Raw genomic sequence first — 24,817 nt, forward strand, 5'->3', positions numbered from 1 at the left:
GCTTCAGTTCTAGCTGATCATGCTTTGTGTACAAGCTTTATGTGAAAACAAAACAAGACTGACAATGGAGTAACACAGCCGTGTCTGCAGCTGCACAGTGCAGTCCTGCACAAGTCCAAAAATGACACTTTTATTGGCCTGTCAGAATACGGCATGCAACAATAATTTCCAGAGTTGATGACTAAATAGAAACCCTTACGACTGACCCACTGGGCATATCAGAGCTCATAAAACATCTTATCCTCAGCTGTAAATTCCACCACCTAATTACGCCCGAGGAACTGTACGCATGCTGATTTTGCAGCTCACGAAGACACCCTACGGCTCCGATCCCTACTAGATGGTTAGTTTTGAAGAAATTATTTCAGCTGGAGCATAAAGGCTGCTTAAAAGCAAACCTCGATATTAGCTGTAAGGGTTTGTAGGAGGACATAAACGCAACTAGAACTCAGTGTGGCGTTCTCCAAGGTCCGGTTTGCAGCTCCCCAGGTCCATCCTGTCAGAGGACCCCAGGGCCGAGCCCCGCACCTCCGAGCACGGCAGCTGCCCCCTCAACGTGGGGGCCCACACGGACCCTGCAGGCCCCCGGGCAGCTCCCCTCGAACCCTCAGCCTCCTCTCACGCCTCCTCACGGGGCAGCGCTCCGGAGCCAGGCCCCCCCCTCCGCCACCCTGCCCGGGCACCCCCCGCAGAGCTGCCGGGCCGCCCCCGGCCGTTACCTGAACAGCGGCAGCGGCGCCAGCGGGGCCTGCGGCCGGCGGGGGCTGTCATGGCGGCCTGTCCGGCTCCTCAGCGGCCCGCCGAAGGGAGGCGAGGGGGCCCCATGTGAGGAGCGAGCCCGGCTGAGGGACCCGGGGGCCGCGGACCGTCGCGGCTCCTCCCTCTGAATCCGCCTCCGCCGCCACTGAGCCGCCCCCAGAGCTGGGGCGGCACCCCGACACCAGCCACCCTCCCGTGTAGCCAATCGGAGCCCGGAGAGAGTTGATAGACGGCGGTGCGCGGCCAATGGAGGAGGGGAAGGCAGGCGCGGAGGGGTTCGCAGGTAATCCACGTGAGTGCCCTTTTCTAATTGGCTAAGGGGCGCTTGAGAGGCAGGCGGCTCGGCCAACGGGAGCAGGGACAACAATTCCCAGGACGATAGCGAGAGCCAGCGGCAGGAAAGAGAGAGGGGCGTTGCTAGGGGCGCCTCGCTCTCATTGGCCAGCCTTTGAGGGCGGGTTATAAATAAGAGAATTAGCCAGTAAGAGCGCGGCCTACTTACTGACGGGCGGGGAGGAGAGCCAATCCCCGCGTGTTTATAGGCAGCGGTGGGCGTGAAGCTGTCAGCGGGCCCAGGTGCTCATGGAGGCCCCGCGGCCTGGGCACGGGTTGGGGCCCCCATTGCGCGGGCGCCTCACGGCCCCCTCCTGCCGCGGCGTTTTACCCAGACTGATGGTTGTTTTTTTTTTCCCTGACCTCATCCTTGGCAATATCGGAGCTGTTTTTACTGAAACTCAAAATAAAAAATAAAGAGTTCGTCTGGCGTAGAGTCTTGTATTCAAAAACCACGACTCCCAAACAATTCAAACCGGAGGAGTTATAACCGGAAAGGTTCTCGGGCAGGAACGCGGTGCCCAACCTTGCCATGTTAACAACACGTGCTGCTTTCTCGTTATCCATCATTAATTTTGCAACTAAGCTTTTCAGCTTGATCCAAAACACACTCGGGACTTTGGTGTTGGAAACACCAGCACCAATTCTACAGGTAACAGCGGACAGAGTTTTACCCTTACAGCTGTAATAAAATCCCTAACACGACTTTTATTGACTGAATTTAGTCTTAGAATTTCACCCAAGTTTACAGTGAGATGTTTTCTGTAAATTTAATAGAAACAAACAAACAAAAGTAATAAATTTTGCACAGGTAACAGATTAAAAGTGCTTTGTGTGGAAAAAAAAAATAGTCTTTTTTTTAATAATTTGTTTCATTTTCCTTCTGGATTTCCTTTGCTAACAGTGGTTTTCCCACACTCCCAAATGCTAAATATCAAGTACATGCAAACATCTATTCTAATGACAGCTCAAGCCCGGGGAGCACTGAAGCTTTTGCAATCAAGCCATGAAGCAATGATTAGCATATCCGTCATATTTTAATCTGTGACTAAACAGGTGGAACTACTCGGATCTGTCAGTGTCTTCTGCTCCCTGACACTCAAGCAGACCTGAGCTCCAGAGTGGGGCTTTTCAGTAGGACTTATCTTTTAGGACTTGTTTTTTAGAGTTAAATTTCAGCTCTTTACATTTTGCTGGGATTTGTCCAAGCAAGTTGAAAAGACTTTATAGAGCAAGCGCTGAAACATCTCAGCCTCTGTGACCATTCTGTAAGCCAGACGGCAGCCATCCCTGCTGCTCTGTGCCCTGTTGTCAGCGCCTTCCCGTTTCATCTCACTGTGCCCCTCGTCCCGGCTGTGTTGGAAGCTATTAGTTAGCTGCAAGATGACATCTGGTGGCAGGTTTTTATTACTTCTCCTTTTGGGATCTAATCGCAGAGCTAAAGCAAATGATTTATCTTTCCCCAATTCCCTGTCATAAATTTCACCTCTTTTCTGCCTTCCAGCTTTTAGTTGCTTCTGCTTTTGGTCTGCAAATGTCTTATTGGTAATAACCAATATATAACCATTTATCTCATGGGCTGGTGCAAAGTAGCAGCATTAATATATGCCAGTGTGATTCAGTAAAGTTAAATCATAACTGGAAACACATAACACTGCATGAGGTCCTGTGATATCACAAACAATCCATGTTTTGAGAAGGCCTGGGAGATGGGATAGTCTTATGAACACTGCTACCACCTTATCTCAAAGGCAAGGCTTGTGTTTTGAAAGCAGAAAAGAATGGGTTTTGCTGATGACCACATGCGCATGTATAGCAACAGCAGAAACTTTGTCTAAGAAAAAGTTTCTTGTCCTTCCTTGCAGCTGGCAGAAGTACCCAACAAATCCATAGCTTCAATATCTGCAGAAGACGGGTGGCTTTTTTAGTCTCCTGTTTTCTGGAGAGAGAAAAATGAACGCCGTATTAAAAGACACTTCAAAGGGATATATCAAAGGAAATGTCTTGCGGATGTTGTGGTGTACTTCAATCTAGTGATCTCTCTCTTGCATCGAAGGGTCATACAGCCTGGGAACAGGGCAGGAAGCTCAGCTCGGAGCAGGTATTCCTCTCTCCCCCCCTTGCCCTGGGCTGGCTGCCCCACGCAAAGATCAGCTATGCCAAAAAGCAGTTCTGTGGCTTGCGGTTTGCTCCGCTGCTTTCTCGGTCTGACTCTTCCTCAGACAGAACACTTTGGCTTTATAAATATAACCGGTTTGGCAAACGAACAGCCAAGGATTTTACTGCCACTCACAGGGTGGCAATAAAAAGAGCCTTCGGAATTGGATGAGAGCACGGGAGGGGGAATTCCCTTCCACTGGGCTTTCGAAATGCCCCGGAGGCAGAGAAGTTTGGGAGGTTTCTCCTTCCCAAGGAGAAAGATGCTGCAATGAAGCCACATAAGTTTGCTTCCACGGCAGCAGAGCAGGTGTTGTCCCCAGCAGGGATGTTTTTTGGGGCCAAAATTAAAGAAGTGTCGAGCAAAGGGGACTGCCTTTCCACCTTCCCAGGAGAACAAGGTAGTGGATAACTTCACAGCACTGTGATGAGAGCGGGCATTTTAGTGACTTAACCCATTAAGTATTTTATGTGATGAAGCCCCTCAAGGAAAAACATCCCCTTTAGACACAAGGATAAATCTGAAGTCATTTCATGGGAGCCAGATGAGAGAGTCCCAGAGGGACTGCCTGGAATTTGCCCCTTGCCTAATGTCAACACTGTCCCTTTTCCTGCCCTGTTCTAGGCGGACATTTCATACGACAGCCGTAAGTAATGATCCCTGTAGGCTCACAGTCACACACCAAACCCTTGAGATTTCAAAAAGTATCTGAACAGGCTGCCCTGCCAGAGCATCCTCCCACCCCTGCCTGCCTTGCAGATGGCCTTTGCAGACCAAGGTGAGGCTTGTTCATGGACGAGAGGGCATTTCCCACCACTCCGAGCAGGGCAGTGTGCAGTAGGGGCTGTCCTCCCAGCTGTAGGGAGGGCTCTGTTGGGATTCTTGCACGCTGTCCTCTGCACGAGGCTTTAAATGTGTGGTAAAGAAGAGTACAGTGAGGCTGTCCCACCACCTGTGCAGACAAGACAACCAGCACATCCTCATACCCAAAGGAGCATGCACTGTAGCATCCCCTGTAAGAGCATCCTCCACTCCTCTTCCACAAGGCTGAGCAAGCCGGTACAGGGGCTGACAGCAGCACGAGGAACCACAGAGAGCTCGTTTGGGGACAGATGGGTATTCCTGGCTAGGCAGATGCCGTGCTGTGACCGATGCCGCAGCCTTATCCTCCCAGCCTGCTTGTTGTGGCCATCTGCTGCCTTGGCTGGCTCTCAGGGCCCGTCACGCTGTGGCAGTGCTGTAGCAGGGCTCCAGCCAAGCTGCCGGTGGTGCTGAGGTTATGGAGCAGCACTGAGCTGGACAGCCACAAGGACATGCAAGCAATGGGGCGGTGGGACAGGGCTGACCCTGCGCCTGGGAGAGCCCCTTAGACCTTGCAAAAATACAGGCTTAAATTTTAGGTTGCTCTGTGGTGGGGTCCCAAAGAGACCACAAAGGCCTGGTAAGCACTGAGGGCAGGGCAGAGCTCTTCAGCTCATCCCCCCCAGACACCCGGGCTCAGGCATCTCCTTGTTTCCCCTACCTGGGCTTCCTGCAGAGCTCCATGACCTGCACACATCCAGAGCCCTGCTCAGCTCCCTGAGATGCCTCTGAGCTCAGCAAGCCCCAAGCCAGCAAAGTCCCACAGTTTATCATTCCTCTGCCCAAACAATTCTCTAGCTCTGGAGCTTTGCTCTCTTATCTACTTTTTTTGTACCCATTTTGCTTTCCCCTTCTTTCTCTGCCAGGGTGTGGAGCAGCGCAGGGCCCTTGGAGAGGAGGTGAGCCAGGACAGATGCGCAGGGGAAGGACGACAAGCTCCCAGCCTTGAAGTCAGGTTCACTGCCTGTGTCACTGTTATTAAAAATAGATGAATGGCAGCGCTCTGTGCAGCGGAGGAGTGGCAAAGGAGATGTACTCTCCTGGGCTGCTGAGCAAATGCTCTTCCTGTCTGCCTGCGAGTCACCCAGCAGCATCTTCTGCTCTGACATTTTTTTTTCCCTCTCTGACTCATGAGATTTAATTTTCCTTTGATAAAAAAAAAAAAATGTTTTAATGTTTCAGGCTTGGAGAGCGGGAGTGACTCACCTTGGCTTCTCTCTTCTGCACCAGGCAGTCAGCTCCCAGCGAGCTGAAACCCCCTCCCTCAAGGGTTGTTTCCCTTTGGGAGCAGCCCCTCCCAGCCCCGCAGCGCTTCTGTAGCAGGGAGCACCTTTCTGGGGCTGCTGCTCTGGTCCCTCTACCCCAGCCCAACGCCGATCATGCCCAACCATCCCCAAAAAAGCAGGTTTGCCAGGTGGCATGGGGCAGGACCTGCTGGGCTCTGCAAGGCCAGCACAAGATGCACATCAACCGTGCCCCGCAGAGACCCAGCCCCAGCAGTGAGCTGGTGCCTCTCTCCCAGGCCAGCATCCCCCCTCCTCCTCCCCGTGCCCTTTCCTTCCCCCAGCCCCTTTGCTCCCACTATTTTGCACTCACATGTTTTCTGTTACCCGCTTCTTCCTATTGAATGAAGATAATCAGCAGTACCATCCCTGGCCTGCTCCCTGCCTTGGCCACCAGCCAGAAGCGAAAGGACAGGAACTAAATGAAGCCTCTGCAAGAGAGCGAGACGGGCAGAAATCAGCACTGTGGGTTTTGAGCGTGAAACCTTCATTCATGAATTATTCCAAGTCCTCAGCTCTCTTTGCTACTCAGATCTGGATGGTCCACGTGCTGATCAGGTTGCCACGAGTGTTTTTGATCCTTAGAACATCCCAGGGGACTGGGACCACAGCCCCTGCCTGATCCACGTGGGCACAGGGGCTGCCACCCACTAAGGGGAACGTTTCTCTCCATTCATGAGAAATCGGCAGTGCTCCAGCAGGACATTACGAAGTGCTCCCTCGTTTTGTTCCCCTCTCTGCGGTGGGGAAAGCATCACGCCGACACTGATGCTCCTCTCGCTCCCGGCCGCCCCATCCCTGCTATGGGGAGCCCAAGGTGTCTCATTAATGCGTTAATCATAACCCTAATGAGGAGAGCCGAGATCAGATAAAGTAATAGCGTTGGCCTGCAGGGGGGCTCATCTGCACGGGTTTACCATGCTGCTCGCCAGCCCTTTGGGGAACGTCAGTCAGCCCAGCGCTCCCCTTGCCACCCAGCTGTTGAAAATCCCCCGTGCCACATACACACGCTTAATTAAAGCGGAGGGACCCGTAACCTTGACGACTGAGAGCCGCTGTCTAGAAGCCAGCTGAGACAGATATAGCTTCGGTGTCTCCGGAGAGAGACCAGAGAAGCGATCTGAGTCAGAAGCACGCGGGCGCTGGACGTGTGCGTGGGTCGCATCCAACCGAGGTCCCCGGGGTGCGCACCACGAGGAGAGGAGGTGCCCCGGCCCCGCACACGGGGCTGGGTGGTGCCCGGTGCCGGGCAGCAGAAGGCTCCTACAACTTTCCAAAATGTTGTAAATGTGCTTAAAATAATTCCCCTTAAGGACTGGGAAGTTTCTAAAGGCCCCATTACTTCTGCCTTAACGGGATGCCAGAAAACAGAGCGTCTACTTTGGGTGGCAGTAAGCAGGCAGAAACACATTTCCAAGAAGGGGGGAAAATTTCATGGGCTTTTTGAAAGAGCCCATAGAAGACCGCGATCAGCTCTGCTCCCTCACAGTCAGATCGCCCCCGCTCTCTTCTACCTGCTCCCCAAATGGAGGCAGAGCTACTGAGAAGCCGTGTTGGAGAAGGAAGGTGACCTCTGCAGGAACAAAATGACCCCTTTCCACCTTCCTCCTCTGCTCCACGGTGCTGCAGGCACAGGTACCCAGGTAGAGGAAGGGACCCAAAGCCCCCCCCTCTGCCAAAGCAGCCCAAGAAAGGGTCAGCAAGGAACGTGCCATGGCCAAGAGGAACCTTCCAAAATCAGAGGAGCCCAAAACCTTCCCTCCTAGTTTCTGTGGGCACTGACGGGCAGGACGGGAGGACTCGCACCAGCTGGGCTGAAGGGGAAGCAGAGTGGCCGAGGGATTTGCAGGGGGATTTTTGGTCCTTCCAGAAAACAGACCCAGCTGCAGGGTGCCTCGCCACAGCCAGCTTTGTACAGGGGCTGCTTCTTCAGAAATGCCAACCAGACGAAAGCGGTCAGACTTTCCAAAGGAAGGAAGGGCTGACCCAGCGGCTGTCTGGGTTTGCACTCACGCTGGGATTTCCTTCACCCAGCATATATCTGGGGAAAGGGCCTGGCCTTTGCAGTGCCCAGACAGGGCTGGCCAGACCCCAAGAGGCCAGGTGGGACAGGGCTGTGGGATGCCCTGAGGAACCAGTCGTGGCACCCCCACTGCCCACCCAGGACAGCATCCAGGGGCACCTGGAACACCCCACTCCCAGCCCAGGCACCCCAAAGTGGCACAGGGACCCCAGGGGGATGCTGCCTGCTGAGCTTGGCCATCACCAATGTACGGGGCATAAGCAGGGGTGCTGGGCTCACCCCGGGGTACCAGAGGGGATGCGGGACGAGAATGGGGGACGAGAATGCGGGACGAGAATGGGGGATGCACAGGAGGGACCGGACCGGGGCGGGGAACACGGGACAAGGCAGGGGATGCCCGGGAGCGGGGGTGCCAGGACCCAAACGGGGCCGGTCCGGCCATGGGGTAGGTGCCAGCATCCCCCCTCCCCGCACACCCCTGACCGGGGCCGCCCCACTTACCGGCCCGCCCCGCCCCGGCCCCGGCCCCGCCGCCGGTCCCGCCCCGCTCCCGCCCCGGTGCCGCCGGCGGAGGCAGCGCGGCTCGGCCCAGCATGGAGGGGACGCGGGGCGCCCTGCTCCGCCTCGCCGCCGCCTGCTGCCTGCTCTGCGCCCTGCCAGGTACCGGGGGCGGCCACCGGCCCGGGAGGGCACCGGGATGGAGGGAGAAATAAAGGGGGAGGATGAGGGGGTCCCGCCGGGCTCGCAGCACCGGGGGTGTTGGGGGGCGCCGTCGGGGCTGGGGGCTCCGCAGCTCGCAGGCGGGACCCCGCGGGGTGCGCCCCGAAATTTGGGCAAAGCCCGGGCACTGGGGGGCGAGGAGGGGGTCTCCGGAGGGGTCGCCCCGAGGAGCCGAGCTCCGGTCCCCGGCCCGAGCCTCGGAGCTGCCACCGAGGGGACCGGGGACAAAGCGGGAGAGGAGGTGGCGGCGATCCCCGGAGCCGCATGAGGGGAGCCCCGCCGGTAGCCCGAGGAGTCCCCCGGTAGCCCTAGCCCCCCCCCAGCCCCCCCCCAGCCCCGTCCCCACGTGGGCTCGCAGCGTCGCGCTGGCGGCCACGCGGCGGGGCAGGAGCCGTCGCCATCCCCCTGGCCGTGGCAGTGACAAAGCGCGGGGGGGGGGCGCCTCGGCGGCGAGCAGACGTGGTCCCTGTGCTTTGCTGCTAAGAGAAAAGGAAAAAGAAAAGCTCAGTCAGACCCCGATCGGGTCACAGCGCGGCAAAGGGCAGCACTTGGGGACGAAGGGTCCGCTTTTTTTTTTTTTTTTTTTTTTTCCCCCCCCCCGGGTTTTTTGCCTCTAATAACCAGCCGGCTGGGTGCCCGGCACTGGGAGCAGCTGAGGTTTTGAGCAGGAGCTCAGGCTGAGGTTTCGCGCCCCGGATGCGGTTTGTCTGGGTTTGAGGCTGAGCACGGTGAAGCGGTCCCAAACCAGACCCCATTATGTTGGCAAAGCCCTGGGTAACGCCGTGCTGCCCGTGTGAGGGTGGCTGTGCCATTACAGGGTGTAGCAGTGGAGGAGCTCGGGGCTGCTGCTGCTGCTTGAGCTGGCCCCATCTCACACGCTGGGGTACCCCAGGGAGCTGCCTTCCTCTGCTGGCTCGTAGGAGCCCTCTTGTTGCAACGTCCAAGACTCAAAGCGCTGCCAGAATTAACATTGCGCTGATGTTTCCTGGGTTGTTTCGTGCCTGACGTCCCGGTCCCAGTGTCCCTTTGTGGCCTCAGGAAATGGCACCTATGCGGCCGGCCTGGCCCTCATCCTCGCAGCTTTTGGATCTACGAGCTAGTCCCAGCCATAAGTTGGGAGAGCAAATATTTTGTGAAATGGATGGCACGGAAGAGCTGCCACCAATAACAAAAACCACATGGCAAGCTCAGTCCTTAACGAGACAGCAGAGAATCCCAACAGGACAGTGATGGTGGAAAGGGGTCACCCTGAGGTTGGCCCCAAAGCCAACAGCCACCCCACAAACCTGCCCCAAACCAGGCTTGTCCCAGCACTCCACTGGGTCTCTGCCCTGCTCCCGCTGCCGATCCTCTCTGCCCCCCCCCCGGCTGCTTTTGCCGTGGGGCCAGACGGGGGCTGGTGCTGCTGTGTCCCCATGCTCTGCCCACCCCGGCTCTCAATGCAGCCTTTCTTCGCTGCCTGCGGAAATCCACTTCCTCCAGCACCATTAGCCTTAAAAATAACCCCCCTGGCGTAGTTTTGGGCTGGGCATTTTGCTGCCTCCCCTCTCCATACCGAGCTGCCTCGCAAGCAGAGGGGACAGAGCAGGGCTACAGGCAGCACAAGGAGGGAGCCCCACTTGTGGGTGCCGGGGGTCATGCATGCACACAGTGTGCCCTGCAGACGTGCCGTGGGTGCCACATACACACGCGCTCTCTCCTCCCCATCTATCAGAACCCTGACAGCACGTGCTTGAAGCACTCACCCCCTTCAGCTCCCTTGGCCCCATCCCTCCACACCAAGGGGAGCCGGGAAGAGTCGAAGGACAGACACGGTCACTGCTGGGGTTTCCATGGGGCTGCCATGCTGCGCTCTGCAGGGCAGCTCTCATAAGGTCTGGGGCCCTGCAGGCTGTCCCCCAGCTCATACCACGCTGTCTAGGCTCCCTGCTGACATGGGGCTGCTATTAAGGCAACTGGCTAATTAATTTTCTCCTAATGACATGAGTGCTTCCTCCACTGCAGCTGTGGCTCCTGAAGTAATCAGGGCTGGGGCTGGCTGATGCCAGATCTCCCTGCTGTTGCTGCGTTTATTGGGGTCTGCAGACGAGGGCAGGCATTGGGTGCCAGCTGTGCTCCCAGCAGTAATGAGCAAAGGCATCTTCACAGCTCAGTCCTCGGGTACAGAGCAACCGGCGTGGGAGCCTCCCGGGCACCTTCCTGCCAAGCAGGGTGCTTTGTAGCTGCATGCGGCCAGTGGAAAATAACCGGCTGGGGAGATGGTGGTGGCCAAGCAAAGCCACGACTTGCACCTCCCCAGCACAGGCTCCGGCACTGCTGCATGCCCTGGGCATGTCTGTGCCGTGGGTTTTTTTGGCTTTTCCTGGTACTGAAGAACTCGCGCTTGGCATTTTTGTCGCTGTTCCCAGGTCTGCTCATCTCTGCTCTCGCAGCTCTCCCTCTGCCCATCTCTGCTGTGCCACCGGGGTCCGGTGCCCCCATCCCAAACGCAGTGACACCAAATGAGGCAGTAGCACCACCACGCTCCTCCCTCCACTTCTTGCTCCCCAGGGGCTCACACCTCAGGCCCGGCATCTGCAGATGCCCTGGGGAAGCACCCTCCTGCCTGCCCAGGCAGGTTGGGCGCTGAGCTGTCCTTCCCCGGTGCTGCACTCGCTCAGCACCCTGTATCTAATCTGAGCCCCGTCTCGTGCTCAGCTCGAGGCCATCTGCCTATCGGGCTGGAAGGAGCTTCTCGGTCAGGAGACCTGGTTTCTATTCCTGTCCCTTACACCACAGCCCTCGTTTTGCAACGTGCCTGGCCTGGCCAGCTTCCAGAGCCGCGCTGGGCGCCCGGCACCTCAAGCTCAGCTCCCTCGGTTCTGCTGCCTGCGCAACAGGGCACGGCACGGCTCAGCTCGCAGAGGCCCCATGAGTGGTGTAAATTAACTTGTATGCAAGGGCGCTTCTGTGGTCCCCAAGTGGGCTGCAAGGACAGATCTGTCCCAGCACCCCCATGCCTGAACTCCCTGGGGCACCCAGAGCCAGTTTGGCCCCTCTCTGCTGCGGCACAGACAGGAACAGTCCTGGCTTCAGCCCTAGTAGGGATCCTGCTGGAACCTGCTGCAAATTCAGCCTGGTGGCATCCCACCTCCACCAAGGTCCTGCGACGGATCAAGCTGGGACCGAGGGTACAAAGCAGCTGCCCTTTGCCCCGGGTCTGTGTCCGTGAGCCTCGTGTTGCCATGGGGAGGGTGTTTGCTCTGCGGCATCCCTGGGTGCATCCAGCACTCACCCGAAGGGCTCCTGCCACCTCCGCCACCTGGGTTCCGTAATTCTGGGCTCTGAGGGCAGGCTGGGCTGCTATCTGATCGGCAGACACTCCAGTTCTGCTTTTAAATGAAATTAAGAGCCTTGGTTTTAAATCCCACTTACATGGCTTTATATGCATTTATACTTAAGCTCCTTCTCCTTGAAGAGGTTGTTTAATTACCGTTGGTTGGTAACCATCAAGATGTAATAACTGGCAACAAAAGATAATTCCTGCGCTTAATGGAGTACTTTGCTAAGCAAGAGGATATGATTGCTTAAATACATACAGGTTACAGCTTAGGCTGTTACTTTTTAAATATTAATTTTGCATTTTACTATATTGTTTGTGACCGGAGCTGCTACACTTAAATGGAAACTGGATTCAGTTAGTGCACAAAAATAGCATTTTGGAAGGTTTTGGGTGCCTTCTCTATGAATCAGAGTAGTGGTTTGACAGTCATTCCATAGGAAGCTGATTCAAGTGAGTGCCATCCGCAGACAGTGACAGCCTGCGTGGGGGGATAGACACATCAGCACCAGGGAGCCCTGCTCCGATCGGCACTTTTTCTGAAATTCTGGGTGGAAGCATTTCTTGTCTTTGGGCTCAGCTTGTCTGGGTCTCCGTGGGCCCGTTCCAGCGGTGACTGCGGGCTGCACACTGGTGCTCTGCCCTCTCGAGCCCCTGCAGCCAGCCTGCCCCTGGCTTCCTTACCCTACGTGACTCCTACATCGCATCCTAGGCTCGCTCTAAGAGGGATTTTAGAAATGGTGGTAAAACCTGTGAACTGGAGCTGGATTTATGTTAACCCTTGGGGAGCTCAGGCTGCTATTTCTGGCTGAGAGGAGGGTGCAGAAGACACCTCTGGGACTGGGACAGGTTTGTGGATGTGCTTGTCCACAGGCTGCTCCAGCTGTGGTCCCTGCTCTGTGTTACTGCCCTTTTTTATTCCAAGAAACAAATACAGGATGGGGTGGCTGCCGTGGCAGAGGTGAGACCTGGCTGGACGGAGGAGACATCCTGCTCTGCGTGGCTGCCCTGAGACCAGCGGTGCCCTGTCCTGGTTGTACATGCTGGTACAAACCTTCCTCAGCCCCTCGCTTGGCCCCAGCCCCGAAGCTCAGGCAGGGAGTGCAAAGCAGGAACAGCCCCGTCTCCTGCAGAGCTGGCTTCCTTCACTCTGGCATATTTATACCACGTCTGCTGCAGAGCTGGTGGGAGCACGGCTGATGTGCGGAGGTCTGTCAGTGTTGTCGTGCGGCCCTGGAGAGGGGCTGGAGCCATGGGCTGATGCTCGGAGCCCTCCCTTCTCTTTCAAAGTAGGGAGCATTTCCCACCCCTCTCCAAGATGGGGGCTTTTTGGCTGGCTGCAACCCTCCTCCCTCAGGGCCTCCCTCTTCCTTTGCCCCTCTCGGTTCCCAGACAGAGGTCACTGCAGTCAGCACTATCTGATGGGAGCTGCCGCTCCATTTCCACCAGCCCTGCCCCGATGTGGTCTGAGACCGCTGGTTCTCACCAAGCACACTGAGCCTGGTGGTGAGCACAGACCCCGGGGCAGGACAGCCAGCCAGCTCTGTGTTAGCAGGAACTGCAGCATAATTGAAGCAAACCTCCCTGTGGTTCCCCATCAGGGAAACAGAGATGCTGTTATTATCGGAGCTCGTGCAGCTGGTCTGGCTTCTTCACTCGCAGTCCGGCTGTTTTTGCTTCGTTATGATCCGAGGGTGACTGCGCCTTCACCAGCTGTCTTGGTGTGCTGCAACTGTGGTGCCTTGGAGGATCCCAGGGAGGGTGAAGTGTCTGTACTAATCCCTTCCCATCTGAGAGAAGGGCCTGGTTCCGTCCGCAGGAGGTGATGAGGACGATGCTGTAGGCAATGCAGCCGCAGCCTCCCTGGCATCTGGTGCAGGAAGCAGAGCTCCTCCAGGAAGATGCCAGAGTAACGAGCTCTGACCTGCATCCCTGTAAGTAGCTAATAAACATCTGAAATCATCATCACTTAGTGACTGGCGCAGCAGCCACGCTGCTGGAGCTGGGGATTTTCAGAATTAGAGGGCACCGAGGATCCAGAGCAAAGCAGTGGTTGGAACCTGGAGGATCACAGCTGGCGTGGAGTTTTCTGGGTCTCATCCAACGCCAGCCTCTGTGGCTTCGCAGCAGAGCCGTGCTCTGCCCTGCTGCACTGCACGCTTTGCACCGAGCTGGGTGGGAGTGGGATGTATTTGGTGCTTGTTTCCATGATAAAACTGGGGGAATCAAAGCTGTGCCATCAAACCAACAATGTTGCAAATCTTAATGCAAAACCCCGGAGGGGTATTTTTAATTTAAAACAAAACTGAAGAAAAACTCACTGGTGCTTGTGTTCTTTAGCATCCACATGCTGACAAGCCCCAAATTGCAGGTAACGGGTACTTCTCCTGGTGCTTGGCTTGGTGGCTTGTGCTGGCTTTGGATGTGCCCTTACTCTTAGAAGCTGATAGACAGTGACGGTGATCTTTTGTCTGTCTGTCCCTGAATGACCAGGATTTACTCACTGTCTTTTGTCCATCTTAAGGCTCTTGCTTTGTTCACTATCTTCTCACCATCATCTCCTAATGGCTTGAGTTTTTGTGTTAGCTTGGTTTAGACTCTCCTTTTTTTTTCAGGTTTTCCTTTGTTTCCTGAACCGGTGTGCTGATTTGTGCTGGGCTTGGCTAATCCAGGTGCCATCAACTCCTGCGGTGCTCAAAGGCCCCCGAGGGCACCCCTGCTGCCCAAGCTGTTCCCCTTGCTATTCCATGCCTACCAATTTTAACATCTCTCCTGCAATTCTTTGAAAACTGGGTTTTACATCCTGTTGTGTTATATCAGCAGCCTGACGGGGCATGCTGTAGCACAAACCTTCCTGAAATGGTCCTGCTACGTTCCCGTCGGATGCGTGGCTGGAGCAGCCTGTGCTCCTGGGCACCACTTCCCTGACAGTCGCAGTCACAGGGCAATTTTGTGAGAAGGAGCTGTGTGGCTCCTCATGGAGAAGAGTTTAGGGAAATATTCTTCCCACCAGCATTCCTTGTTGCAGACAGCAGGGAGCTGTGTGTACAGCAGGACCAGTGTTGTTAGCAGGATGACGGGAGCTGCTTGGCCCCACAAACCCTCTTGTCCTGCATTAGCTCCCGGCAGGGATGCCAGCTCCTGTACAGGGCCCAGACTCATCCTCCTTCCCCCTGCTTTTCCTTTCCAAGCCAGAAAAGCAGCACAGCCATTTCAGAGTCGCTTGCTCTTGTGCAAGACAGCTCTCCCCACGTCTTCCCTCTGCGTGACCCCAATTGCAGCTTGCCACCCCGTGGGAGGCTGGCCCGGGCACAGGCCAGTGATTCAAAGCAGCACGTAGCCAGGCTCGCTGCTGGCCGGGCACCTGGCCACCGCCTTTCCTGTTTACCCCGCAGCAACAGCACAGCTCTGTGTGCGCCTCGCCACGCGGGAGCAGGTAGCCGCGTGTTTACCGAGCATCTGCCTCTGCCCGGCCGAGGACCTTCAGCGCTGCCCAGCCTGGGCTCTGGAGCCGCTGGGATCTCGCCTAGTTGGCATCTCACTGAATAAGCAATGCTGGCTTTTGGGCTGGAAATTGTCACATGAGGAGCTGTTATCCCAGCTCTTTTCTTTCCGGGTGTTACTATATCCTATGTCTTAGCTCCATTTCAGAGAGCAGCTTGCTTTGTTTAGAAGCATGTTCTGGCTGGCCATGGCCAACAGGCAACACCAAAGGGAGCATCACTTACACCTTGGGCCTTCATGTTTTAGTTGCCCCAACTGGGGCTCCTCTCGAGAGCCTGTTCTCCGAATGTACCGAGCGGGGCCGAGCTGCTCGTGCTTCCCCTGCAAGAGCCCTCATGGGACTGGGGCCCGGGCCGGGGTAGCGCAGCTCTGTCAGGCTGCTCCTAGGTTTTGAATTCTCCAGCTGGTTGGGGTACTGCGAAAGCCTCTCTCTCTTGAGATGCATTGTGTCTTTTTTTAGGGGCTGTTAAGTGCTGTAGCTGGAGAAGAGCTCTGATAACTGTGTCCGTCCTGAAGAGCTTTTAAAAACTGCCGAGGTTTTCGCCAGGCCTTTGTACTAGAGTGGGCTGCTTTGTCGGTGGGTGAACGTCTCTTGGTTACAGCATCTGCCTCGGATGCTTCTCCGCTATGGAGAGCGTGGGCACAAAGATGGATTTCCTTCAGTACCTTTATGTTTTTCTGCAGTTGGCTCATCATGCCTCAGCGGCTTAGGTAGAAACATGGGACAGAAATAGTGAAAATATTGGCCATGCGATGTTCTTAAATGGTCTGGAAAGTCCATCCTGATGTGAATATATTTCTGTTTTTTTTTTTTTTTTTTGCTTGTTGTTGTTTTTTTTTTCCTGTTTACATGCCTCAAAAACCCTCACAGGCTCCATGTTTGTGAACGGCAGTGTAAGAGCTTTGTGGCTTCCCTCCTCCCGCGTGCTGTCACACCGTCTGGTGGCTGGGGATCCAGCGAGGGGGTCCCTGCCTGCTGTAGGGGGAGGCCGAGCAGCTCCCCAGGCCTGTGACAGCAGAACACTGTCACACTTTATGGTGATGATGTGTTCATAAATAGCTTGTGAAGACAGCTCCCACAGCACACCACCAGCTCTGTAGTACTCTTTAGCCACACATTTTACCCTTCCCTCCAACAGCAAGCCCACACTACTTACTACTCAGATGACTAGTAATATAAGCTTTACCCTTGCCAGACGCAAACTTTTTAAATACCAGTTTTCTACAATTCCTCTCATAAGAGGAGATAGAGGATCTGCTTCCACTCTCCCCACTTGTATTTTTTCTACACCACTTCTGACTCGTCTTTACTTTCTCAATCAAATCCTCTAAAAAGGTTCAAAAGGTGCTCCGGGGCAGAAGGGGTGGAGATGGTGACCCCACAGAGCAGGAATACAGGATGGAGAGGGAGGAGGGTAGAGACAGGTTCCCTGGAGCAGGGAGGCCAGGAGGGCAGAGAGGCTCTTTGAACCCCTTCCCCAGGTACAAATCTGTGCTGGATTTGGAGTTAACAAGATGGAAAGATTCAGTCCCTGGCTTCCCCCTCCATTTCTTCTTTCAGTGTGGGATCTCTGTAAAACTTCTCAGCATTTCTTAACTCTCTTCCCTAGGAGAAGGAGGGAAGGCAACAGAGACCTCGGTGACAGCACCTTTTCTTAGCACCACGCCAACCTCCCATCAGCTCAGGGAAACCTCTGACCTCAGTCCAGACACTACCGCTGTTCCAGAGAGAAGCTTGGGGATAAACGTGACTGCTGCAACGTTCAATGTCAGTGGAGCCCACAGTGTGGAGGTGGAAGATGCCTCCATCTCTGCCACCACCGTGGCAGGCACTGAGGCAGAGAGACTGCAGGCTTCCACTACTGCCAGCCCCGCAGACGTCCCAGTTACACACCAGGAGCACCACAACGTGAGCTCACCCGATAACAGCAGCACTGACATCTCCTCCCCTGCCCCGACAGCCAGTACTCCGGAAGAAAATCAGCCTGACCATGAAGTGACGGAGCCTTTCAGCACAACCGAAGAAATGGATGATGCCAACAGTGCAACCCCAACGACTCCTCTGAACAGCATGCTCGGTGAGGGTTTGCCTTTCCTAACGTACTTCAGCAGTGCTCCTCAGCTGGGCTGGAGGGCTGGCAGGAGCCTTCCTACTGCCTCCCCTAACACAAGGCTTGGAGGCGGACAGGCACAAGCATCAGCCCACCCTCCCTGGGCTATCGTGGGAACCCCTACTTTAAATTCAGATATCTCTGGGCAGCGGGGGGATTGGCTCTGAGGGGCTGGGATCCCATTCCCAGCCACTTCGGGGTTGTCACCCCCCACGATGCGTGGCACATATCGATTGACCATGGATCTGCATGGTGTTTGTGCACAAGGGTATTCTTCGCCCTGGTTGTGTCACAGGGTCCCGCTGCTCTGTGACACAGCCTCAGGGGATGCAGCTACCGAGCTGCTGGGCAGCCCCTTTGTGCTCCCCATAAGAAGGGATGAGAGACATTTCCCAGTTTCTTGCTCTGGGGTGATCTCCAGCTCTGTGCAGAGCTATTTGAGGTTCCCCTACTTCTCCTTTGTCCACAGAAGACAGGACTAGCGGGGCCAGCTGAGGCTGGCTGACATTGCAGGCTGGCACATAGGAAAACCAAGAGAACTTTCTAGCACTGTGCCCCGCAGTGTGGCTCTGCTGTGTCTGCACTCTGTGTTTGCTTGTTTTCTGAAGGGTTATCAGAAAGCTGCTTTTCCTGTAGTCCCCATCCACCTTCTTTACAGCCTTGCTTCTATTTTGCACTCTATCCTTTGAAATTGTCATTTGTCCCTATTTTGTTTTTCCCTATATTGCAGCAACCACCAACAGCTCTCAGCTGGGGCCTTCAGACAGACAGACCGTGGGGCCCACAGAGGCAAGGTCTGAAACCAGGCCAGCAACAAGTCCTGTGGGTGCCACAGAGGTGAGCACCGTGGAGCCCAGAACCTCCTCTGCTCCCGTCTCCACTGTAGGGAGCACATCCTCTACTACTGCCTCCAGTGCCATTACAGCGAGACCCCCTGTGACCAGCTCCGCCACGAGCGTAGCCACCAGCCCCACCAGCACATCTACACTGGGGCACCCGTTAGAGCCCATGCATGAGAAAGCCTCTGTGTTGGATGTTGGTGATGACGAAAACCCAGGTAAATGCTCTGCTTTTGTCCCTGCTCTCACAAAACATGGCAGAGGGTTGGGCGTACCTCAGATTTCCTCTCAGTCACACTGAGCAGAACTAGAAAAGAGAGGGCTTTGCTACTCCAGCCTGTGAAGGCTTTCCTTTGGCCTCATTCCCTTGGTGTCCTTGCAGAGCTACCTAGTTCTCCTTTGGCTGATACAACGAGGGCCGATCCCTTGGTAATCACAGTGATCTCCGTCTTCATCGTCATGGTGGGCATCCTCGGCCTGGTGGGCTTCCTGCGATACCGCCAGCACAACAGCCGCATGGAGTTCCGGCGCCTCCAGGACCTCCCCATGGTGAGCGATGCCTTCAGCACAGCCGGACACGGTCTGGCTTGGTACTTTGTCTTCTTTGCAGTTCCCCTTCTACTATATTAGCAATGTTTTGGGGTATATGGGGAAAGAATACGGATCACAACCCCTGCTCCCTCTTAGGTCCCTCTCCTTCCCATCAGGGTTTGCTTTGAGGTGACAAGTCTCAAGGGTGACAGCTAAAGAAGCAATCTGCCTTCCCCTCACTCTGCAGGGGAACACTAAGAGGTTAAACAGAGAGACGAAGGGGAGCACCATCCAAACGTCCCCTGAAACAACACCTTCCTAGCCTCTTCTCCTGTGTTCTGATATATTTGCCTTGTGACTATGACAAAGCAGGCTCTGTGCTCTGCTCCAGGGACAGGTTTACTGCTGCAGTCCTGCAGCTAGCAAGCAAGCTGATGCTGTCATAACCTGAGTGGAGTTCTCCACAGCCAGGGTTTTCCACATCCTCTGCCTGCATGCACCTCTTCTCTCCCAGAGCTTCATTAAAAGGGAAGAGTGACTGTCCAAAGATCCGGGAACTGCACAGGGACAATATTTGTGCTGATGGCTGGGCAAATGGCCCTGCTGTGACAGTGTGGATGGGGCTGGGGCTGTTTGGGCATGTTAAAACACGCTTTTCTCTGCTTCCAGGATGACATGATGGAGGACACTCCCCTCTCACTCTACAGCTACTAGGCACCCAGGCTGTCCTCCGCCTGGCAGGCTGAACTTCCCAGAGGAGAAGGCCTTGAGGACTTGGTCCCAGACAATCTGCTGACAAATGAGGGGGCTCTGACTTGCACACAACTGAAAGATATTTTTTTCAGGTGGCTTTTGGTTTTAGATTTTTTAAATAGTTCAATGTTGAAGTTTTTATGTTGGGAATCAGAGCCCAGGTCTGGCTTATTCCTCCAGGCTCTCCTCAAAAAGATGCCCTGAAGAGGTGCCTCCTCCTTTTCATGGGGTGACCAATTAGCCAAGACAACTTTTACCATCACATTCTGCATGGAGTTCTTCTGTCCATCTTCGCAGCTGCTGCTTTCAAAGGAGATGGGCAAGTGATCCATGCAAAAGCTGTTAAACTGATGGGGTCAGCAAAGTGCTAGCAAAGGAGACTGCTGTTTTCTGAGGGATCCAAGGATGAGAAGATCAGTTATCTTAGGCTCCCTCTTGTTCCGTGTTTTTAAGTATTTTTTTTTCCTTGCACTTTTTTTTTGCTCCTGTTTCAGCTTTAGTCCTGGGCTTGACACTGCACATCCTGAAACACCTGCTGGGAGGGTGACAGACTGCTCTGCTTCCTTCCGACATGCATGCCTTTTCTCTTCAAGGGAAAACAGTTGTGTGGCCACTAGAGAAGCACCCTCGCTACCTATGTTGCTTTAAAGTTGCTGGAAGGAAATGAGCACGATTTTAGCTCAACAGGGCTTGACAGAACCCAGTCTGTTGCCAACTAGACACACTAATTTGGCCTCACCAAACTTAGGAAGCTGGGTCTCCCGTACTTGACACTTTTAGCATATGCATAACTCCTTGCTCAGGCTCCATAAGTGCTTTAGTCCACTTTCCTGTCTGGATTGACACGTGCCTTTCCTCAGGTACCTGCCATTTTGCTGCTAGCATCTGGTTTCTGAAAATTGTTGTACAAATCCAGCTCTGCACTGTCCCTCCTCTGTCAGTGCAAGGCCAAAGCTCCTTTACCTTTTAATGTTGTTTTTTTTGAGCCAGTTAGTGTCATGAGGACATATGCTGGATGTAGGTGCCTTCTTCCCCTTCCCTTTCTAGATGTTAGGCTGGTTAGATTCTGTATTTTTGCCTCAAAATGTCACTGCTGTAAACTGCAAGGCTTTTAAGGTCCTTCAAGGAAACCCAGGGCCCAGAGCCTCTGAGTGCAAGTCAGGATCTTCAGATGCCCTCACTTCAGAAAGACTGGATAGTGCATGACACAGAAGTATTCATGTAATTAGTACCTGCTCCTGTTTTTTAATTCACATTTGACTGCAGGTAAAGAGAAACACATGCCTTCTCTAGAGTGTTTGATTTTTGACTAAGGCAGTTGTTCCCTCGGGATACAGCAAGGGCTAGAAGTTCTCTACCACGTTGCTCTTAGAAGCCTCTGTCTCTCCTCTCCTTTCAGTAGCAACACGTGGACCCCACGAAGGACGGATAGACTCACAAACAAAAGTACCTATTTTTTTTCCGGTTCTGTTATTGCTTTTCTTAGCAGGGAAAGGGAAATTTTTCCCATCAGCAAGGCTCTAATTATCTACAAGGCCCAAAGGTGGAGCAGAACTGGTCTGGGCCAAATAGATGAACTGGGTAAAGCAGCAGTTCCTCCTTCCTGCGGTACTTCCGAAGTGGCTGACAAGTGGCTGCAGTGCAGTTCAGATTCAGCTGTTGGCTTTGGCCTTGCATCTGTTTATTGTAAGGATGCCCAGTACAATGGGGAAGAACGGTTGGTTCTCTCCCTACTATTATTGCATGAAAACTAAAGGGCAATTGTCACAGCTCCAAAGCTTTTGTATCAAGCATTGTCTGCACAGAGCAATCTCCCTAGCTACAGACTTGTTTCCCCTGCCGGAGGGCAGGGTGCTACTGGTTTTTCGCACAAAGAGAGGCAAGTTAGTGGTGGAAAACAGAACTCCATCCTGGCTGGAACTGGTGCAGGCTGGCATAGCTGGAAGGTGTCTCTGCACAAAACCAAAAGGGCAGGGGCTGGCTGTTCTGGCTTCCCACACGTTGCTGTGCAGGGGAAAGGGGTGAGGAAGAAAACTCGCCCAACACCAAAGTGCAACTTTCTTTGTAAAATATGTTTATAGTGGATTTTTTTTTCTGCAATAAAGTTACAAATGCCAAAGGTGCCCCTGGTTCTCTTATTTTCATCTGGTCAAATTAGATATAATCTGTTTTAGAGAGACACACTAGACCAAATAATCTAACATACGCACTTTTAGACTATCCCTTGCCTCTAACTGAAGCTACCCTTATTGTCATCTGTTGTCAACTACAACCCCAAACTCTATTTACAGAAATATTTTCAAAGCCAGTCTAATCCAAGCCTAAGTAGCATCATCTGTCATGCTGCTTTCCATAGTACAGAAATCAAAGCAAACTGAAATGAGCATATTTCTTGTTTAGCTTCCTAGCTGTCTGAGCCCCCTTTGGAGCTCAGACCCCAGGGAGGCAAGTGCTCAGGGTTGGTTCCAAAAGTCCTGATCTTGCTGCAGAACTGACAGAGTCCCTCCCCAGCTAGTAGTCTGCTCTGTTAGAGTAATTGTGCAAAATCATCCAGCTTGTGTCACAGACTATGCTACAGGAGCTTCTCCTGGAAAAGCAAAATATGGTAGGTAAAAATACTTGGTCATTGGGCTTACATGGTTTCTGAAAGAGTTCCCACAGCAAATCTAGAAAAGCAAACCCCTGGAAGATCTAGAGGATGTGGAGAGATAACAAACACTTCTTAGGTCAGCAAAGTGTTTGCTGAGTAATCTGAATAGACTCGGGGCCGAACGCCTAAGCCTGCAGAGATTTCAGTACTGTCCCAATAATACAACCGTACACAACAGAAGAACTAAGTAACGGAACAAACATGCTACAATTGAACCAGTCTTTTCAAGTCTGAAGTCAGCGTTATGCTTGTGGTTTATGTTGGAGTTTCCTCTGTTCTGCCTATCACAGAGGTTGCTTGGAGCCAATTCGTTCTCAGAGCAAACTGGTGAGCTGCCCTGTTGGAGAGCTAGCGCAGAGCAGGTCTGCGTTAGCTGGAGATGAAGCAGCAGGACAGGATTCTGCAGGCAGCCACCCTCAGGAGGAACAAAGCTTTTACTGCCTTTGCCCAGCCCAGTTTGACCTCCCAGCCAGGTGGTTCAATCTCAGGCAGCCAGGTTTGCAGGTGGACCATGGGCCAGTTGGGTGGGCTCCATCTTCCCTATCCAGAAAAGCAAACTTTGTCAGAACCAGAAAACAACTGTTGCTGATTTCCACATGTCCCTTTGAGCACAGCACTTGCTTTTGATGGTCTCTTGCTGTGTAGTTTTAATGCCTCCTAGGCTAAGGTACGCTTATAGTTAATTAGTACAGGGACAAGAATCAATCAAATCATTTACATTTGAAGCTAAATGGGAGGGAAAGAAACCCAGATAAAAGAAAGCTGAGTTTGAGGCCTACCTATTTTCTCTACCCTGCCCTCCTTCCCTCTCTATGTTCATGTTTTGAAGGGAAGGGGATTTGAGCAGCTGTTCTGAAGGGAAGCTGCATTGAGCAGCTGAAGAATGACAGACAGTATTAGAGCTCCTGTGCCACAGGCAGGACTACCTGTGCTACATACCAGTTCTCTACCCACTCAGATGTCCTCATTTCTCCTAGTTTAGTTTTGACAATGTGTTTCTCCACCATGTCACACTGCAAGTCTGTACATAAGGCTACAGTGTGCACAGAGGCACAGAAACCTCTATGAGAAGCTCTGGAGTGGACAAGGCAGCATGTGGAACTGGTAAGACCAATAACCCCACGAGGCTCTCCCATGGATAACAGTCCTGTGCTTGCTACCATTTAAAGCAGAATGCAGGAAGCATTGCACTGATCCAGGGAGCAGGAGTGCAGAAGCAAGCCAGAGAGGCACAGCAGAAAACCTTCAGTAACAAAGGCTATGAAATTATGTATAACCTTTGAAACTTTTAGCCAGTAGCCAAGCAATGTTCTTATCATACCTAGGGGAGAACAGAAAATGCCTACTGTCATTTTCCAGATACCTAGGAAGGAAACAGGAGGCTACATGTCTCCAAATTATTTATATTCAATTTCCTGTGACTATATTCAATTCTGTAAAAATACAGATTTCTCATGGGAGAAGAGGGAAAGTTTTTTCTTATTGTACCTCCTGAACCTCTGCCAGGGATGCTCACGTCTAATTGCTACCTCTGCATTATTGCATAGCAGAAAGTGAGATAGGGATCTTCTCTCCAATCTTCCCTCCCATCGCCCACAAAGAAAAAAGAAGTCATGCATTTCCCATCCATGAAACAGCCAAATATGTGGTCCTACAGTTAGGTCACCAAGTGATAGGCAAAGCTGGAGGATCATGACTGCTAACAAAAGTCTCTGTCAGTAACAAGCCTCCAAAACTGTTTGTGGTTTGTTTGTTTATTTCCCCAGAATTTAGTAAGATGATCAAGGTTTTCAAAATTCTCCATCCAATCACGTTTGAATGAAGACAGTTCCACACACCAATGCTGTTTCCTCACAGATCTGAGAAAAATCAGCTCTTACGCAAAGCACAACTTCAAACCAGTCTCAGAAAGTAAAGCATTCATCTGCCCAGAAGAGGACTTTTCAGTCGTGGCTGGGGATACACAGATTGCAAACTAGATCCTGTGCCATATCTGATTCTGCAACATCAGTAAGCTTTTATAAGCAATCATTAACTATTGCATGAAGGAAACATAGAGGGGATGCTAGACAGTGTCAAACTTGATAGCTCTGTGCATTTGGAAGACAAAGGGATCAATGTACTTCTCTGCATGGCAGCCTGCACTGCCTTCTGTGTAGTTATTCCCACTTCCTGCCTAATAAATGCACTTGAAAGACATCCTTAACGCAGGTCTGCTTCTCATGCACCAGCAGTTTAACAATGGTTAGCCTCAGTTCCTCTGTAATAATTTTTCTTTTGAAAGACCCATCAGCCAAATAACTCCCTGAACCACAAAACCAGCATGATCTTGATCAGACGGGCAGTGGTCACAGCTGCAAGAAAATACGTGTGTTTGTGTTCCTACTGTTCAGCTCCCTCTCTGTTTACAGGTAGCCCCAATCCCCCACCCACAGTTCAAATAAAGCAAGAGCTAAGTAAGTTACCAGAGGTATCCTCCCAGCCATAAAACAGGTCTCCCTGTGATGAACTGCCCAGAATTAATACATCCCTGCAGCAGAAGCCTTTTGCTAACGCTCTTTGAACTATAATGGAACATCTGTTGACAATCTCCCGCGGGGTAACTTCTCCCCTCCCCTGTTTTAATCCTCTCTCCTTCAGAAGTACTTTTGCTCTGAAATTAGACACATCAGTTGCCACAGAACGGCTCTCACAAGCATGAAAGTGTTTCCTTCACACTGGTCCCGAGTGCTGCGAGGGGAGGGATGAGCTGCTTGGTATTTTGTTTAAAATCTTGCTGTTATATCCGAGTAACAGAAGCTCCCGATGCTAAATTATAGGTTCTGCTTGGAACAAGACAAGGCTCATGGTTTCTGGAACATGCCTTTCAGCCAGGCTTAGGGATTCATTTGATTCAGACTGAGAAGGGTTTTGCTGGAGACCACTGCAAAATTAGCAGTTTTCCTTTGTGCTGATCCTGACTATGCCATCTGA

At 53.1% G+C, this 24,817-nt stretch overlaps 2 protein-coding genes across 2 annotated transcripts in view; one reads left to right on the forward strand and one right to left on the reverse strand.

Annotated features, from left to right (window-relative positions):
- Positions 1-924, reverse strand: part of TESK2 (testis associated actin remodelling kinase 2) — a 76,909-nt gene extending 75,985 nt beyond the window's left edge. The window contains exon 1 of the mRNA XM_035332966.1: positions 720-924. The gene's annotated coding sequence lies outside the window, so the exon portion shown is untranslated. The remainder of the gene's footprint in view (positions 1-719) is intronic.
- Positions 925-7,960: 7,036 nt separating this feature from the next.
- Positions 7,961-21,317, forward strand: LOC118170961 (flocculation protein FLO11-like). Its single transcript, XM_035333612.1, has 5 exons — positions 7,961-8,077; positions 16,571-17,038; positions 17,802-18,128; positions 18,293-18,459; positions 19,111-21,317. The coding sequence occupies exons 1-5, from the start codon at positions 8,011-8,013 to the stop codon at positions 19,153-19,155; spliced, it is 1,074 nt and encodes a 357-aa protein (XP_035189503.1). The 5' UTR covers positions 7,961-8,010; the 3' UTR covers positions 19,156-21,317.
- The last annotated feature ends 3,500 nt before the right edge of the window (positions 21,318-24,817 follow it).

Source organism: Oxyura jamaicensis, chromosome 8 (genome assembly GCF_011077185.1).
Source record: "Oxyura jamaicensis isolate SHBP4307 breed ruddy duck chromosome 8, BPBGC_Ojam_1.0, whole genome shotgun sequence".
NCBI classification, from domain to species: domain Eukaryota; kingdom Metazoa; phylum Chordata; class Aves; order Anseriformes; family Anatidae; genus Oxyura; species Oxyura jamaicensis.